The sequence below is a fragment of the Neovison vison genome, chromosome 3 (genome assembly GCF_020171115.1).
Source record: "Neovison vison isolate M4711 chromosome 3, ASM_NN_V1, whole genome shotgun sequence".
In the NCBI taxonomy this organism is placed as follows: domain Eukaryota; kingdom Metazoa; phylum Chordata; class Mammalia; order Carnivora; family Mustelidae; genus Neogale; species Neogale vison.
Window position 1 is genome coordinate 218918950 of NC_058093.1, and position 19016 is coordinate 218937965.

The 19016-nt window shown below is 46.2% G+C and overlaps 1 protein-coding gene across 9 annotated transcripts in view; it reads left to right on the forward strand.

The window, feature by feature from the left end:
- Positions 1 to 19016, forward strand: part of ASCC2 (activating signal cointegrator 1 complex subunit 2) — a 65203-nt gene that overhangs the window by 11098 nt on the left and 35089 nt on the right. For 2 of the 9 annotated variants that reach the window (XM_044243948.1, XM_044243954.1), the window contains exons 1-2: positions 12667 to 12744; positions 16904 to 17001. In XM_044243948.1, coding sequence (XP_044099883.1) covers positions 16921 to 17001 — 81 coding nt within the window. In that variant the 5' untranslated portion in view covers positions 12667 to 12744; positions 16904 to 16920. Of the gene's footprint in view, positions 1 to 12666; positions 12745 to 12807; positions 12873 to 16903; positions 17002 to 19016 lie in introns of those variants that run through there. The other 7 variants (XM_044243951.1, XM_044243952.1, XM_044243953.1 and 4 more) reach the window with 5 other exon arrangements.

Below are 19016 nucleotides of genomic sequence, written 5' to 3' on the forward strand. Positions count from 1 at the left end.
CAGAATCATAGGGTCTCAGCTGAGGCAGGGCAGCCTTCCCAGTTTGCCTGGTAACATCTTGATATAGTTCCCAAGGCCTCCAGTCAGCCTCTGACAGCTCCTCGGGATAACAGTTTCATCTTGGGCCGCTCTTGCTGCCTGCCTGCCCGCCTAGCTGTGAGGCTGCTGCCTCCTGCCAGCAAAGGCTTAGGACTCACTGGGTTTCAAGAGTTTTTTGACTTTCAGTCCCTGAGTGCATTTTCTTCTGTGCGGGCCCCCAATCAGCAGGCAGGAGGTTAATGTAAAGGCATGAAACTTACTTTTGTTAATGTCTCACATGTTGCCTAAACATCATAAAGCCTTAAATCTAAATCTTGGACTAGCTCAAATCTTTGACTTATCTTGGGTTCCCCTAGAATTAGAGTCTGAGATAAAGGTTTCTGTGTGCATAGTTTATTTAGGAAGTAGCCCCAGGGAGCAGGAGTGAAGGACAAGCAAGGAACTCGAGCCAGAACAAGGATGAATCATGAGTATCCCTCGGGATCTTTTGAAATCCCTTAGGAAATATATCTCAGGAGCATCGACTCCAAGAACAAAGGGGGAAGACTTTAAATATTTTATTTTAATTAATTAATTTTTTTAAGTAAGCTCCATGCCCAACATGGAGCCCAATTCAGGGCTTGAATTCACGACCCTGAGATCAAGACCTGAGCTGAGATCAAGAGTCAGACACTTAACCAACAGAGCTACCCAGGCACCCCATAAAAATTTTTTTCATAAGTAATCTCTACACCCAACATGGGGCTCTAACTTACAACTCTGAGATCAGGAGTCCCATGCTCCACTAACAGAGCCAACCAGTGGGGAAATATTTAGCCATCAGCTCCCATTCCCCATGGTCAAGAGCTGCTTCACAGAGCATTAACATCTCACACTTTTGGGCCACACATGGTGAGTACCAAGCCTGACAAGTACCCCCCATCCCTTGTGGCAGAAGAGAGAGCGGTGAGGTGTTGTCAAGCTGCACCTGGGATCATCTATCACAGGTCAGAATAAAAGGTGAGCCCAAGAGGACCTGAAGTGGTACACAGAGATGTTTGATCTACTCTATAGATATACAAACATCCCCCCTTCCACCACCATCCATGGGCCCTCTCTTAACCACCTGCAGTAGACACCTTGCATTCTTGCCTGCTCAGCACCTATTCCTCCTTTTCTGGTAGCAGCATCCCTATTTGGGGATTGGAAAACCAAGCCTCCCCCACTTTCAGTCCTTATAACTGGGTGAAGTGACCTCCCCACCTCCAGACACCCTCAGCTCCAAAGTTTGGTCAAGTCCCAGATCCAGCCAATATGCATGGTCTGTTCCTCCCCTCTAGCTAGAATGATTGGTTCAGGAATGGTTACTAGATCCTATCCATGCTTAGATCTTCATGGTATCTGCATGGCCATATACTGGGGGAGGTGATTCCAAGTTCCAGAGGTGGGACTTAAAGGGCTTAAGCCAACCTACACACCCATTCCATTAGATGTAGATGCTAATTTCAGAGTGGGCTTGTGACCTAAGTGGCCCAGCCAGGCTGACACTGAGGGTTCAGTCTTGGAAAGCAGGAACAGATGTGTTCTTCTGGACACTAAAATGAATAAGAAGGCCACAGTGCCAACTACTGCTGGAGGTCATTCCAGGATCCTGAGGCCCCAGTACCAGTTCTCACTTGTATATAGTAGACCGGAAACAGAAAAAACTGGTCTCTGAGGATGAGGACATGTGCGAGTTGTCAAATCAACCAAACCTGAAACTCCACCCACTTCTGGTTCTCAGTTACCGGAACCCCTTGCTCTCCTTCACTGCCAAGTCAGGTTAAGGTGGCTGTCCCATTATTTGCATCTGAGCGCAACCCTAACCAGGCCTTTGACTTCAGCACAAAAAACCATCAGTTCACGCAGCAGACAAGCCCCAGGGTGGAGACACTCTGATTAAACCAACATTTGACATCTGTGATCTCCTGTGATCACCATACTGCACCCTTGCAACTACTACTCTGATCCCCACTTAAAAGACAAGGGAAAAAAAAAGGCTCAAGGAAGAGAAAACACTAACCCAGTGGCTCTCAAGTGGAGCAACTTCCTCCCCACTCCCTCTGCCCAAGGAACACTTGATAATGTCTAGAGACATTTTTGGTTGCCACAACCAGGAGGAGAGGAAGGTGTGCCACTGGCATTGAGTGGGTAGAGGTCAGGAATGCTGCTCAACATCCTACAGAACAGTCCCCAGCAAAGAACTATCTGGGCCAAATGCCAATAATACTGAGGCTGAGAAGCCCTGCTGGACTACTCTGGGACCACTGGGATTCTAGGTTCAGAATCAAACTCAAGTCACTCTGCCAAATGTCCCTGAGCCCACTCTGGACATGCAGGGCAGCCCAGCCCAGGACCCAGGCAGGAGGGCCACAGCTAAGACCCAGTAAAGCCAGGGGCCTGAGAGTCAGGGGAGAATGGAGCCCAGTCATTTCATGGGCACCATGAACTTGTGCAAACTTTGCCCTCAGTCAAGTGCATTCCAGGGTGAGCCCCTTGCAGATTCCTGCATAATTTCCTGGCCCTGGTGGCCTTGTTGCTTCAGGGGACCTGGGGAGGTCTGTGGCTCCATGCCCAGGGTCTCAACTCCTTTCTACCTGTTTGCCAGGCATTTGCTGTACAGAATTGGAAATTAATAATTTATCTTGCAGGATGAATAATTCATCAGAGGGGACAAAGGGCCGCCAGCGATGATTGTCATCACAGAAACAACCCGTATTGCCTCCGAAAGGAAGAGGGAAAACAGGATTCTACAGCTAGGCTGGTGTCTGGACCAAAACAACTCTGATACTGAACAATTTAAACAAGCTTTCCTTTGGGGAATGGGGAGTTGATGAGGACACTGGAGCTACCAGAAGGGAATCTCGGACCCTATCCTTTTCCCATGTCACTTCCAGTCTTTCAGACTTTCACAGTTCATTATAGGCCACCTATTCCAGGAAACTTTCCCTGATATCCCCACCCAACTGAAGCTGAACATCTACTTATTTATTTATTTATCTATCTATCTATCTATCTATCTATCTATTTACTTATTCAGAAAGCCACTTGCCCTGAACACTGCTGACCCCACAGCCTCACACTAAGCCATGTTTCTGCTACCAGAGATTCTTGGGCTGTGGAGTGACTTTTCCAGCTAGAAGGAGATGAAAGGTTTAGCAGAGAGCTGGTGTGCATGATTCTTAGCATTTGGGGGATCTTATTCTTTTGAGGATCAGAAGAGAGTGTTGCAGCCTCACTACTGAGAAAAGAAAAAAACTACATCTGTATGCAATTTAGGAAGTTCATAGATCTTTGGAGCCCCTCCATGGATCCATCTTTAGAATTCCTACCTCAAAGGGAGTCATTTCTTGAGGAGAGGGACAGACTACAATGGTCCAGGGCATGGAAAACAGCTTAGCCCCTCAGCTTTGCATTTCCCCGAAATAGCCCTGTTTTGGGCACTACTCTAAGTGAATAAATAGCAAGGAGCTATTAGACACTTCTGTAAGCCTGGCCCATCTCTCTGCCATATTTTCTTCACTTGGAACTGGAAGAGTTGGTCTAGATTATCTTGATTCAATCATTCCTTCTGCAAATATGTGTTTTTAAACGTTCATTTTAAGTAAGCTCTGCACCCAACATGGGGCTCAAACTTACAACCCAGAGATCAAAAGTCAGATGTTCCACTGACTCAGCCAGCCAGTACCCATCCTTTTGCCAAAAAAAAAAAATATATATATATATGTATATATATATATAAAGATTTTATTTATTTATTTGACAGAGATCACAAGTAGTCAGAGAGGCAGGCAGAGAGAGAGGAGGAAGCAGGTTCCCTGCCAAGCAGAGAGCCCGATGCGGGACTTGACCCCAGGACCCTGGAATCATGGCCTGAGCGGAAGGCAGAGGCTTTAACCCACTGAGCCACCCAGGCGCCCTGCAAATATATTTTTTTAAGGTTTTATTTATTTACTTCACAGAGAGGGAGAGAGAGCACACACAGAGAGGGGGAGCAACAGGCAGAGTAAGAGGGAGAAGCAGGCTCCCCGCTGAGCAAGGAGTCAGATGCGGGATTTGATTCCAGGACCCTGGGATCACAACTGGAGTTGGAGGTTAACTGACTGAGCTACCCAAGTGCCTCTCCTTCCACAAGTATTTATTGCACTCTATCAGGTGCCAGTTACCAAGCTAAGAACTGGGGATGAGGTTGGGAAACAAAACAGAGGAGGTCCCTAACATGTCAGAATACATAGTCCAAAGAGGGAGGTGGTCACTGACTAAGCAATCACACAAGAAATATAAGATGATGAAATGTGATCAGTGCTGCACAAGGGAAGCGCAGGGAACTAGCTAGGAATGTGTATGTCAGGGAATAATTATAACCTGGCTGCATTCTGGAGTCCTCTGGGTTCTGTGCTTGGAAACATGAGAAGGCTAGGGTTTCCCTCTTTTTGCGATGATCAAGGCATATAGCTTCTAGTAACTTCGTTTTCATGCCCTCCCTAGGAAAGCTAAAGAGCGGGCAATATTGCGTGGCATGTGAACCCCAGGTTCAATGGTTAAGAACGTTAAGTACCAACCTCTCATCTACAAGTAGCTGAAACCCCTTCTTCTCAGGTCCTATATGAGAAGCACAACATGGTACTAGATAAAAATTGTTTAATCTTAAAGTAGCAAAGATCTCCCTGCCCCAGCCCCCTCTGCAATTTAAACCATGTCCCACCCTTTGAGGAATTATTTCCACCTCCTGGTTGTGTGGTTCCATCGTCCTACACCGATGATTATGGAGAAGCCCGGACGTGCCAATTGCCACTTTGATGGGTGGTCTGAGCGCAGTCTCCAGGCTGCATGGGGCAGACAGAGCTACCCTTTCATCTCTTTGGGTGGAGTTTTAGGTTGGAGCCTGCACAGAAATTTTGGTTCCAGTGCCCATTCTGCCACCCACCAGTTACAGGGCAACTCTAAGCAAGTCTTCTCTTTGGGCCTCAGTTTCCTTATCCATAAAATAAGAAATTTAGACTATGTGTTTGATAAGATTCTTTCTTTGACTTGGGGATTCTCTAACCTCTTCTTTCAAAAATGGGCTAAATCAAACATTTTTTTCCCCATCTTTTCAACTATCCTTCACAGACCAGCAAGAGAAGACAAGACAACAACTATTTGTAAATGATCATGAGTGGATAATTAGTGGCCTTCAAATTAGTCCTCCCTTCTTGGAAGCCAGGAGGCTTAGTTTCTAAGTTGTTTATCATTATCATCATTTAACACTGTTTTCTCACTAAAACCCAGAGTGGGAGAGGAGAATGACAAGCAGATGTTTTGTTATTAGGGGCCCTGGGGGATGATTTGAGACTTTTCACTGCAGCGATCATTCTCTAGATTCTTCTCCAGTCAGCAGAAGCTTTGATGCTTTGATCAACTCGACAGAGGGCAGGGGGATTGGATAGGCACAGTGCAGAGGCCTGTTGAGAGAAAGCCCAGCTTAGCAGAAAGCTGCTGGGGACAGCAGTTCCTGGCTGGGGACAGCGTGGATAATGAAATTAGTATTTTTATGTAACACTTTGCAAAGAGATTTCACTGCTATTGTTTCATTTTCTCCTGGGGAAACTGCTACTGCCTGCGCTCCAACCACTATCACCTCCCACGTGAATCTCTCTCATTGTGTAGTCTCCCTGGCTGTGGTAGATTGCCTGGAAAAAAAATGGCTACCCCAAATCAGTAGAGGCAGGAAGTAGATTAGTGGTTGCCCATGGATGGGGAAGGAGGGCTCATTCCAATCTCCTTGAATCAGAGCTGGCCTTGAAGCTTGCTTTGACCATTAGAACGTGGAGGAAATAATTCATGAGTTTCAGAATCCAGGCCTCAAAAGATCTGGCAACTCCCACTATTACAATCTAGAGGTCCAGTCACCACGTAAAGAAGCTTGGGCTAAGACTAAGGTCTCTCAACCTTGGCACTATTGACGTTTAGGGCCGAACGATTCTTTGTGGTGGTTCTTCTATGATGGGCTATCTGAAGCAATGTCAGAGGGTTAGTAGCCCCTTTGGCCTCTGCTCCACTTGTGACAACCAAAGTGTTTCTAGGCATTACCATGCATCCCCTGTGGGAGAAAAATCACCCCTGCTTGAAAATCGCTGGGCTAGACTACTGAAGAATGAGAGACTATGTTGCCAGAAAGGCCCAGCCAGCCACCAGCTGCTCCAGCCACCCCAGTCAGACATAGGAGTGAAACTTCTTGGATGTTCCACCTTAGAGTGAACACCCAGCTGAATGTAACCAAATGATAACCTTAGCCAACAGCACGTGAAGCAGAAGAACTGAGCCTAGTCAATTCACAAAATCACAAGAAATAATATGTCATTGGAAGCCATGAAGTTTTGGAGTCACGTGTTTTGTAGCAACTGATAGTGGCAATACAAGCCTATGTCTGTTCTTGCTACCATTCATTCTCTGCACTTTCAAGGCTGCTAGAATGGCCTTTCTAAAATACATTTGTGGGGGTGCCTGGCTAAGTTGGTGAAGCATCTGCCTTTGTTTCAAGTCATGATCCCAGGTCCTGGAATCGAGGAGCCCTGCATCAGGCTCCCTGCTCAGTGGGGAGTCTGTTTCTCCCTCTCCTACTACCATCCCCCCTGCTTGTGCTCTCTGGTTCTCTCTATATCAAATAAGTAAATTAATAAATAAAATAAAATACATTTGTGAAATTCCTCAATTCTATTCAGACCTTTCAGGGCCTTCCCCACCATCAACAGGAGGAGGTCCAAACTCCCTTTATAATCTGGTCTTTCCTTAGAATACCCACAAACCCTGAGATTCAAGCTATATAGGTCTGCTTGCAATTTCTTACTAGTCCATTCTTTTTTATACCTCTAGGTCCTTTCCCAGGCTGTGCTCTTTGCCTGTTATTCTCGTCCAACCTGTAAATTCCCACACTCCCTGAAAATCAAATTAAATAGCATCCTTTTCAGAAAGTCCAAGCAGATCCCACCATCTGAGACACTTTCTCCTTTGTGACCTCAAAATAACCATGTATATATCTCACACTATGTACATTTACCTCAAAACACATTACATTTCATGTTTTAATCATACTTTTTAAAAAAGATTTTATTTTTAAGTAATCTTTACATCTAATGTGGAGCTCTAACTCATAACCCAAGGTCAAGAGTCACATGGTCTACTGACTGAACTAGCCACATGCTCCCTGTCTTATTCATACATCTGAAGAGACTGTGGAAACCTTGAAAACTAGAACTGAGTTTTTTGTTGCTTTGTTGACAGTACCTGGGACATCCTAGGTCCTCAATGAATGTTTGCTGCATGGACATAGTGGGTTGAATAAGTATTACTATTTCTATTATGTAGATAAGGAAATGGAGAGTCAGAAAAGCTGAACATCTTGTCCAAAGTTGCCCAGCGAGTAGGCGGCCCAAATCAGATCTTCAGGCTCCACCATCAAGCTATTTCCCACATTTTCTTAACCAGCTTTACTCCTGAACACACTTGGTCTACTTAAAGGATACCAGATGGCACATACCCAAAGTGTACCTGGTCAATCCACAAGCTGGATCTCATTACTATGCCGTGACTTGTAAAGCCAGCAACTTGCAAGCTCGAACAGTTAACAAGCAACCTCTCCTTCTTGTCCCAGAGGGTGCCAATCATAATCTTCAGAAAAAGCTAATAGACTAGACACAAGAAGGACTCTGCATCTAGAAATTGTGTAGAATGGAAACCCAACTCAAAATGGCTTAGGGAAAGCAGGAATGAACAAAGTCTGGAGAATCTGGATTCAGGTGCACCTGCATCCAGGTGCACCTGGATCCAGGGATCAAATGACATCATCAGGCTCTTTCATCTCCCTCTACCCCGCCCCCCACTTGCCATTTCTTTTCCCAGCTCTGCTTCCTTTGTAGCGGTTTCATTCTTAAGTTCCAGGTAGTAGCCTCTGGCAGCTCTAGGCTTAGCTCTTTCTTACTGTCTTCAATCTCAACAGAAAGAGAGTTTTCTATCACTTTGGCTCCAACCAAGAATCCAGAATTAGTATCATTGGAGAGGCGTGGATTACATATCCATTCTTGAGCCAATCACTATGTCTGCAGGTTTGGAAAATGACAATTGGCCAGACTCATCTGAGATGGATGTGATGGACAGCTTCTGAATGGGCCCACAGCAACCTTGTCTTCCGATTTTCATGCCCTTATATGGTCCCCTCCTACACTAAACCAAGGCTGGCCTATGTGACCAATAGAAATACAGCTGAAGTGATACCATGTGACTTCCCAGACTGGCTCATACAGGTGTTGCTGCTGCTTCTTTTTCTTTTTAAGATTTTATTTATTTATTTATTTATCTGAGAGAGAGAGAGAATGCACATGCAAGTGAGAGAGGAGCAGAAGAAGAGGGAGAGAGAAAGTTTCAAGAAAACTCCCCACTGAGTTGGAGCTTGACGCAGGTTCTGGCTTGAACCCAGAACCCTGAGATCATGACCTGGGCCGAAATCAAGAGTCAGACACTTAACTGACTGCACCACTCAGGTGCCCCAAGGAGAGAGAGAATCTTAAGCAGCCACCATGCCCAGCGTGAGCCTGACACAGGGCTAGATCTCACAACCTTGAGATCATTACCTGAGACAAAATCAAAAGTTGGATGCTTAACCAACTAAGCCACCCAGGTACCCCTGTATTTTATGTTTTTTGATGTTATTGTAAAAATAATTGTTTTTTCAATTTCCTTGGGGCTCAAACTCACAACCCTGAGAGCGAGTCACGTTTTCTTCTGACCTAGCCAGCCAGGTACCCCATGATTATTATTGTCTTAAGTCACAGAGTTTTGGGGTGATTTGTTGCACAGTAAGACATAACAGGCACAATTTCTTATCCCTCAACCCTGGGTAAGGAATCAGTTCTACTCCATGTGGACTGAAGTGGAAGGAATGATTCCCTGAGGAGTAATCAAGTTGCTGTTAATGGGAAGGTGAACAGAGGAAATGAACTTTGGGTGGGCCACACAACAGCTAACCCAACTATGGGTTCTCCATAGACACATACTTGCTGGAAGAGTGAAGCATTAAGATGATACTAATTCATTTTAGGTGGCTTTGAGCACCTAGGTCAGGGGGATTCAGGCCCGGATATGCCTATGCCAATTTTCCAGCTCCAACTACTAACAGTTTTTCTTCCAAGTTATCCCAAGACTTGATTGGTTATGGGCAACACAGGTGATTTGCCTTCATTGGCAACCCAAATATCTGCTCTTAAAGTAAGCTACCTGTTTTGTTTTATTTTGTTTTGTTTTTCTTTAAGATTTCATTTATTTATTTGACAGAGGGAGACATTGAGAGAGGGAGTACAAGCAGGGGGGAGGGGGAAGGGAGAAGCAGGCTTCCCACAGAGCAGAGAGCAGAGAGCAGAGGCAAGGCTCCATCCCAGGAGGCCAGGATCACTGCTGGATTGCAACAGGAGCCAAAGGCAGACGCCCAAGACTGAGCCACCCAGGCATCCTGTTGTTTTTCTTTTAATCTAGAGAATCGAAGCCCCCAGATTCCTCTGTATTGTGACTAATGTATGGCTTAAGGCTTCTTCTGTTAAAATGACTTTCTAGTTTAATTTCAATTGGACACATGTAGGTTTAGAGAAAGATGGCTCCCTTGAAAGTTCACATTTCTTATTAATCTCTTCTGGCAAAGAAGAGAAAACAGAGATAAAGGAAACATAAGGGTTAACACTCCAAGTGATAGGGAGTCTCCTTTCTTCCTTCCTCTCCTATAAATTTCTTGAGCACCTATCCTGTGGCCGGAATTGTCTGTATTATCTCATTAAACTTCCTGATGATGATGAAGTAGGTATTAATGACCCCTTTTAACAACTGAAGAAACAGACGCATTTGAAGAAGTTAGTTGTCTTATTGGCTGATTTGTCCTTTTACAGGTCTGTTATTTAGCTTGTTGATATTAATACCCATAAGGAAAGATGAAACTCACCCATACATTTTTGCCAGAAGTCTTATTTTAAGTTTTCTCTGTGCCACAGACTGCTATTCATGATTTCCTTCCAACCAATCACCAAGATACAGATTATATTTCCTGTGTGCCCAATGTGCGTGGTGCCAGAGGAAAAAAAACATGGTGTTTCTGGCAACTTTTTCTGCCCCTTCTGTTACCAGACCGAAGTGGGTCTACTCCTTGGCGAGTTATAAGTCAGGGACTACATCAGAAGGAGTTGTCATACACGTCATCTGTATTCGTACAAATAATGAGATTATAGGGAACAACTTCCAAAACTGTGACTCTCCAAACAAGGGAAAGTAGGGTCCTTTGATTAGGGCTTGGGATAAATACTCAGAAGGGGATTTCAACATTACAAGGAGGCTGAGGTAACTGTTGGTCACTTCTGGCACTTTCTGATTCATCACTGCAGGCATCTTCCTCAAATGTTTCTTTTTCTGTCCTGGCAGTTTGTTAGTTTGTTTCTAAAAAGTAAGGTAGACAGGCAGAAGAAGCTAGGAGTTTAGTTCCTAAAAGGTAAGATGGACAGTGACGCAGGACCTTCTACTAGAAATTTCCTGAGTTCCTGGGTCAGTCTGGTATCATTTCCATTTTATTAGATGGTCAGCCTTGTTTGAAAAATGACAGCAATTAAGGGACACACCCACTCTTTGGACTCAGTCTGCAGCATTTGGTCACAGAATTCTTCCTGGACTGGAGACCCCTAAACTTGTTTCATGGAGCTTGGGCAAGTCCTTGGTACAGAGCTTATGAGGGCAAGCTCTGGAGCTAGACAAAGCTGGGTTAAAATCCCCAGTCCATCAATTTACAAGCTTTGTGACCCTGTTTTAATCTCTAAACCCCTCTATAAAATGGTACAATAGTTTTTATCACTTACAATTCTTTTTTTTAAAGATTTTATTTTTAAGTAATCTTTACACCCAACATGGGCCTCAAACTTACAACCAAGATCAAGAGTCACATGCTCTACCAACTGAGCCAGCCAGGCATCCCTTGTAATTCTCTCTCTCTCTCTTTTTTTTAAGATTTTATTTATTTATTTGATAGAGAGAGCACAAGCAAGGGGAGCAGCAGGCAGAGGGAGAGGGAGAAGCAGGCTCTCCACTGAGCCAGGACCCTGGGATCATGACCTGAGCAGAAGGCAGATGCTTAATCAACTGAGTCACCCAGGTACCCTTCTGGGTTTCTTTTCTTTCTTTCTCTTTTTTTTTTTTTTAAGATTTTATTTATTTATTTGAGAGAGGGAGAGAAAGAGAGACAGTGCATGTGCACACATGCAACACACACACACACACACACACGAGTGGGGGGAGAGGCAGAGGGAGAGGGAGAAGCAGACTCTTCACTGAGTAGGGTGCGCAACATGGGCCCAATCCCAGGACCCCGAGATTATGACCTGACCAGAAGGCAGACGGTTAACCAACTGAGCTACTCCAGTACCCTGGCAGTGGTGGTTTTTGAATCCTTACTGTGTGCTAGGCACAGAGAGAAAGCCAGGGTTGTGTATTTTTAACTAGCTTTCTGTGATGATTCCGATGCACAGCGGGACTTGGAAATACTAACCTTATACCACCTAAGACATTCTATGGAAAATTTGCATTTTGCTTTTAAGATAGCTATACCACATGGGGGCTCAGCCTCCACAGCTGAGCCTGGAGCCTGCTTCTCCCTCTACGTGCTGCTCCCCCTACTTGTGCTCTCTTTTTCTGTGTCTGTCAAATGAATAAAATCTTAAAAAAAAAAAAAAAGATAGCTATAGCACAGCCTTCTTGATTTAAAACAAACAAAAACAACAAAAACAAAAGCAAAACCTATTTGTATTGCATACACACACCAATGTGCACAACTCATAGGTGTACAATTTGATGACTTTTCCAAGTTCAACACATCTATGTAGCTACCCAAAGATGAAGACATGCAATGTCCCAGTCTCACTTGTGGCCCCTTACAGTCACCAGCCCCAGAGGTAACCACCATTCTAATCCCATCACCGCTCACTAGTCTTGCGGGTTCTAGAAATTCCTGTAAACAAAATTGCAATCTGTACTATTTTCCTTTTTTTTGCTCAACATCATGTTCATGCTTCTGACTTATTAAAACTACTCTTTTTTTTTTTTTAAATATTTATTTATTTATTTATTTGACAGAGAGAGATCACAAAAGGCAGAGAGGCAGGCAGAGAGAGAGAGGAGGAAGCAGGCTCCCCGCTGAGCAGGGAGCCCGACGCGGGACTCGATCTCAGGACCCTGAGATCATGACCTGAGCCGAAGGCAGCGGCTTAACTCACTGAGCCACCCAGGCGCCCCTAAAACTACTCTTTTGAATGAAATGTGTAAAACGATGATTGAGAAGGTTAGGAAGGAGATGTAAGTCTGAGATTCTGAGAGACCAGGTACAATACTTGTGTTTTCCAAGAGGTGGAATCTCTTGGAAGATAGGATGGGGAAGGGGGCGTGGTTACCGTCCAGCCGGTTCCTGGTGGGGGCGAAGTCTTTAGGTTGGGGGCGTGGCCACGGGCCCGGCTTCCCGGCGGCTGTTAGCACCGGGGGCGGGGCCGGTCGGGGCTTCCTGTCTGCGCCTGCGGAATCGCCGTTTGACCCCGGAAGTGCCAGCACACTGGGAGCTGTCACCGTGGACCGCGGCAGCGGCGGCGGCGGCGGCGGTGGCGGCGGCACAGCGCCGGTAGTGGAGCCGCCGAGGTGAGTGCGCGGCTGGGCCCTGCCGAATAGGTGGCATCGGGCCTGGGACGAGCCGCGGCCATGCCCCCGGCGGCCACGATCCTCCTCGCCTGCTTGGCGGGGCCGAGACTGATGATGCCAGAGGGACTGTAAGTCGCACCTGAGGCCAGGCCGCTAGAGCTGGGAGTCTAGGGTTCGAGGTTCAACCCCAGAGTGACCTTGGACGAGTCATAATCCTCCTACCGGCACTCCGGGTTTCTGTTTCCTTGGTGTTCATTCATTCGTTCAACAAATGCAGGTCCATCGCCTCCTACGTGTCAGCCACAGATCTAGGCACTGGGGATACAAACAGCCAGACAGATAAGGTACCCTCCTTCGTGGAGCATACAGTCCAGTGGGAGGAGACCGTTAACGACAAATAAAGGCACAATATAATTAAAGATATGACAATAACTGCGGAGTGAATACTTTAGACTGGGGAGTCTGGGAAGGCCTTTGAGGAAATTAATATTGAATTGAGACCAGAAAGGTGATGACAGTTAGAGAAAGTGAGGCAGCAATGGCCCTGGAAATGCTCCCAGGCATCCTTGCTTGCATCAAGCTCGCCTTCTAAAGAAAGCTCTTTTCTAAGTTTTGGCTTCTGCTGCCCTGCTTGGCATGAAAGATGCAGTAGTGGACATAGATGTCATCGTGATCAGTGTCCTTTACCTTTTGGAACTTAGAGTCTCATCTTTGCCTAGTTAGTTTCTACCTGTACTTTAGATGAAAACTCGGATCTTCCTTGACATGCTCCCTCCCTCAAATCTGTTCTCTCTGTTAAATGCTGTCACAGCCCCATGTGCCTGATCTACATAGCATACACCATGGTACTCTTTTTGATTCATATCTGTCTTTCCCATAAAGACTGTAAGCTCTGTGAATGGCAGGACCAAATCTGTTATTTGCCCACTTTGGTATTCTCCAGGCTTCAGTGCCTGGCACATAGTAGGTGCTCAAAAAACTTTTTGAATGGCTGAGTGAAATTATTAACATGGTCTTTGCTCTCCAGTGGTTCATAGGCCGTGTCTCTGCCACAGAGTTGTTGTCTTTTCTTTCTGATTATATCTCTTTTCTACTTAAATGACTCCTCATTGCCTTTAGATGAAAGACCAAAATCTTTAGCATCACACTGGATGTTCTTTTTAAAATGGCTTCATCTTTCCTATCCAACCTCCCCTCTCAAGTTCCATCATCCCCCCTACCTGACCTTGCATTTTCAGCCATACCAGATGTCTCCCTCTTCCTTCAAAGCCACTGGTTCTGAGCCCGTGTTCCCACTTGCTCTTTGCTTTGAATGCCCTTCCTCCCCATCTTTTCCTCCTATCCTTCAACAATCAGGTTGTGGGTCACCTTCTCAGAGACATCCTCCCTTTCTCTTTTGTGCTTGCTTTGAAAATTCCCTGTTACAGCTCTGATCACACTGAATGACAGTCATTTACATGCCCAGGACCCAGAATGTATTCAGTTAGCCTTTGCTGAGTAAATGAGGAAGTCCAAAGTGTTCTGCCTATGGTTTGGACTTGAAATCACAAGTAAACTTTATTGAGTGCTTATTATGTGCCAACTACTGTGTTGAACACTTAGCATTGATTACTTCTCACGTCTCAGTTTTATAGATGAGGAAAGCAAGGCTTAGAGAGTTTAAGGAACTGTCTCCAGGTCTCAAAGATGGGTAGGAAAAGGTGGAGCTGGGATGTGAATCCAGGCTGCAGAACTATAAAGCTCTCTTTTAACCATCATGCCAGCCTGAGTCAGAACCGCCTTTACAAGCACTGGCTTGTAGGAGTGGATTTCTTCTGAAATCAGGTGCTGTCTCTACCTGTCTAAGCCTGGCCTCTGGGGCCTGGAAGTTAAAAGGTTGAAGAGGCACCACCTACTATGGCTCTTTCCCCAACCTAGGTCCCTTCACTGGACACTCCCACAACCCTCTTTGGCAGGTGAACATGCAAAGAACTGGGCCCGTGAGTCATTTAGACTTCTGGTCTGGTGAGCAGATCCTCTGGTGTTCCCAGCTGCCCTCCCAGTATCACTGGGAGGTTAGGAAAGAAGTATTTTTAGTCTGTTGAGCACAGGAGATCCAGGTGCCAAAGCAGACAGGCTAGGCTTCAATTTCAACTTGGTCGCTAACGTGTCTGTCTCTCTTTGGACCTCTGAGCATCAATAATCCTTGTTGTCTGTAGCTAGGTTGTTGTGAGATGCTAGTACAATCATAACTTGATTCAAACTAACATCTGTGCAACATGTGTCTATTACCTATGTTCGGGAAAGCTGAAAGGTGAAAAGTCACCCAAGTCCCATTCATTACTTCACACCTTATAATTTTTGGTGGGCTACCTCACATGTACAGGGACCTCGTGGCTGACCCACGGAGATCCTAGAGTTGGAACAGGCATTGAGGATTAGACATAGTGGTCCTGTCTCTTTTACATCCTTCTAGAATGGATATCTTCACAATCTTTTAAACAGCCCATGAACTAAGGTTCTTTTTGTACCAAGCTGCTTCCAACCTCCTTACCTTTGCTCCTGCTCTGTCCTCTGCCTGAAGCACCCTCCTTCCTGGCTAACCTCCACTACCAAGACTCAAGGCAGGCTCTCCTGATCATTTAGGCTCCCCAGAAATATTTTCCTGACAGCAACACTCCCTACAAGCTCAAGTACACTAGACTCAATACAGCAAATGGTTAAGAGCGGGCGAGCTTCACCAACTACGAACTAAGTCCGAGGGCAAGTTTCTTATCTTCTCCGCATCTCTTATTTACTCACTGATAAAATGAAGATAAAAATAGACCTAACCTTAGAGTTTTTCTGAGCATTAATACACGCATAGCAGGTTAATGCTGAGAAAAGCCCTAGGGACAGTACTAGCACATGTTAGAAGTGTGTTGCTACTACTGCCATTATCATAATTATTGGGTTGTAAACTCCTGTGGGGCAGAAACCCTGCACTATCGCTCTATCTTCATAACACCAGGGCCTGGCCTGATATCCGAGATATGGGACATCCCATAACTCAGTGGCTGACCGTGCCTCCTCAGCTCATCTGTGAGGTTCTCAGGAGGTGACGGATGGTTTCCTCATCCCAGCCTCAGTATGTCTTTGTGTTGTCACCGAGACTGTGATGGCCTCATATGGCATGTCTTCTAAGGGGCCTGATTCACTTTCACTCTGTGATCCAGCCAATATGTGTGTCCCTTTCTGTGGGGCAGGCGAAGTAGCATTGTGGAAAGAACATTGGATAGGAAGACAAGAGACGTGGCATCTACCACTCACTGACTTGGAGGTGCATTTGGGCCTCTGCAGAAAAGAGCTCACACTGGCTGTTTTCTGTGAATTCTGTCATCCTCTCTGGATCCTCATCCTTCTGTTCATTCACATCCTTCTTCCCTGAAGCCTAGGGAGGTTGTAAAATCTTAAAACCCCCTACAAGTGAGCAATGGCGGGGCACCTGGGTGGCTCAGTCGATTAAGCAGCTGCCTTCCACTCAGGTCGTGATCCCAGGGTCCTGGGATCAAGCCCCACATTGGGCTCCTTGCTCAGTGGAGAGTCGGCTTCTCCCTCTCCCTCTGCCTGCCGCTCTGCCTACTTGTGCTCTCTCTCTGTCAAATAAATAAATAAAATCTTAAAAAAAAAAAAAAAGTGAGGAAAAGCCCATTCCTCCATCCCTGAAAAGACTGCAGGTCTGCTTAGAATTATAAGAAAAATGTCCTTATATTCAGTCATTCATCAAACAGTTGATGAGGCCGACTCTGCACCAGGCCTTTGCTGGTCACAGAAAAGATAATAAGAGGAGAGACCAGGCATTGTCTTCACAGAGCTCACAGGCCAAGTAGGGTACAGAGCCGGAGCCATAATAAAAATAACCTAGGTCCGCTTAGCCAGTACTTTACAAAGAGGGCGGGAGTATTTCAGGAGTCACCTGGTGAGTGTTTTCCTCCTCAGCTGAGAGCTCTTGCTTTAGGCAAAAAAATCAGCACCATCTGGACTGTAGGTGCAGGCTCCGGGCCTTCAAGGCTCAAGTCAGGAGCCTCCTGAGGCCAGAGGGTGAAGCTTCTCTCCTGGCTCTGGGATCAGTTCCAGGGCAGGCCCCTTCCACCAGGAGCCTATGTGTCTGCTCTCCTCTTCCCATCCATATTCCTTTCAGGAGGGTCACGCAGCACAATGCCAGCTCTGCCCTTGGACCAACTTCAGATCACCCACACGGACCTGAAGACAGGAAAACTGAGGACTTCCCCAGCGCTGGTGAGCCGGGACCTTGAGGCCGTTCAGCCTGATACTATCGTTCTTGCAATTTCAGAAGCAAAAAGCAAATTCCTCCTTTATCTGTTCCAAGAATGACCCGAGGGCCGCAGTCAGCAATTCAGAAGCTGGGGCACTACTAGGTCCTCCCACACCCAGTGCAGAAGTTTCCTTTCTGAGAGCAGCAGCTTGAATTTGAGTCCTATTTTCCATGTTGCCACCCCACACCTTGCCCCCAAAGCATTTCATTTTGAATCAGAGTCTGATGGCAGTTGTGGCTCAACCTGAGCTGGCCTAGAAAAGGATCCAGCCCAAAGCCGGGTTTGGGGATTTGACCCTGCGGGAAGTGTTCAGGTTTCAAATAGGCCTTGTTTCAGAGCTATCTCACCTGCTATCCACACTTCAGGGGGGAACACCAGTTTCAGAGGTCAGGCTGTCTTTTATCGCACCAGGCCACGAAGCGCCACCTGCCACATACCGACTCTGCAGGGCTTGGGAGACTGAAAAATAAGGAGGCTGTGAGCGTGCTGATTACCAGCTGCAGGGTGAGATTAGGGCTGCGGAGAGGTGCCAGACTGCTGAAGGAGACAGACGTGGGGACCGGAGTCCCCACACCCACTTACTGTTTTCCCAAGAATATGAGCTTACTTGAGCAAGGTGGGAGGAAGTATTTTCTAGGGGGGCTTGAGTAAAGTCGTGGGAAACAAGAGCTTGGTGTTGGGTTTCCTGCTCTCTGGATGGCTTCTTATTACTTCCTAACTCCTCTCTGATAATAGGACTTAATGTTTATAGAGCACTTGCTCTGGGCCAAATCTTTCTAAACACTTCACCTGGATTATCTCTTTTAAGCCCCGTGAGGAGGTATTTTGATTGTCCCCACTTTACAGATGAGGAAACTGAAAGTTCAAGGTCACAGAACTAGGAAATTAAGGGAGCAGGGATGGGAAGCCAGCTAGACTGACTCTGGATCTCATACCCTTAACCTTTCTGCTATAAAGCCTGCCGTTTCTTTTTTATTACCTTTTTTTTTTTTTTTAAAGATTTTATTTATTTATTTGTCAGAGAGAGAGGGGGAAAGAGCGAGCACAGGCAGACAGAGAGGCAGGCAGAGGCAGAAGCAGGCTCCCCGCCGAGCAAGGAGCCCGATGTGGGACTCGATCCCAGGATGCTGGGATCATGACCCGAGCCGAAGGCAGCTGCTCAACCAACTGAGCCACCCAGGCGTCCCTTTTATTACCTTTTTATGTGAGAAGGTATTTATCAGAAAATCCAGATTTGTTCTGCTCAGCATGGTAGCCACCTAGTGCAGTAGTCATTCGCCACAAATAGGGGTTACACACTTGAGATGTAGACAGTTGAAGGAGCTACATTTTATATTTAATTTTAGTTAATTTGAATTAAAATAGTCCATGTGGTGAGTGCCTACTGTATTTGCCAGCACAGATAGGGAACAGTTCCATTAACACAGAAACTCTGATTTTCCACCTCAGTCCTTCCCTGTGTACTTAATACCCGGGTTGCTAGGCTGTGGGCTCCACAAGAACAGGATCCTGGTCCCTTCTCTTCATTCTGGTTTCCCGGGTGCCAGGTGCTTTTCTTTCAGGAAATATTCAGTAAATGAGTCAAGGACTCCAGCCAGCCCTTGTGCCAGATCCTGGAGCTACAGAGAAAAAAGACATGGTTCCTGCCTTTGAGGAGTCTATGAGAAGACCAGCAGTGAAGAGAAAAGCAGACCAGTAGTTTCTCTACGGTGTGATCAAGGTGGTGTTAGAAGTGGCTACTTGAATGCAGAGCCCAGGGCACTGATCCAGACTGAATGGGGTCTAAGGGGCAGGGATGCCCTGAGGCTGGTGGGAGGGCATGTGCAGCATGGGAAGGCTTCATGAAGGAGGGGAGGGACCCCAGACTGGGTATTGAAGGGGGAATAATCAGTAGCCATGAGAGCAATGGGAGAAGGATGAAGCTGGTAGGAGATCCAAGTATACCATCCCAGAGTCCTGAGAGCCCGACTCCTACCC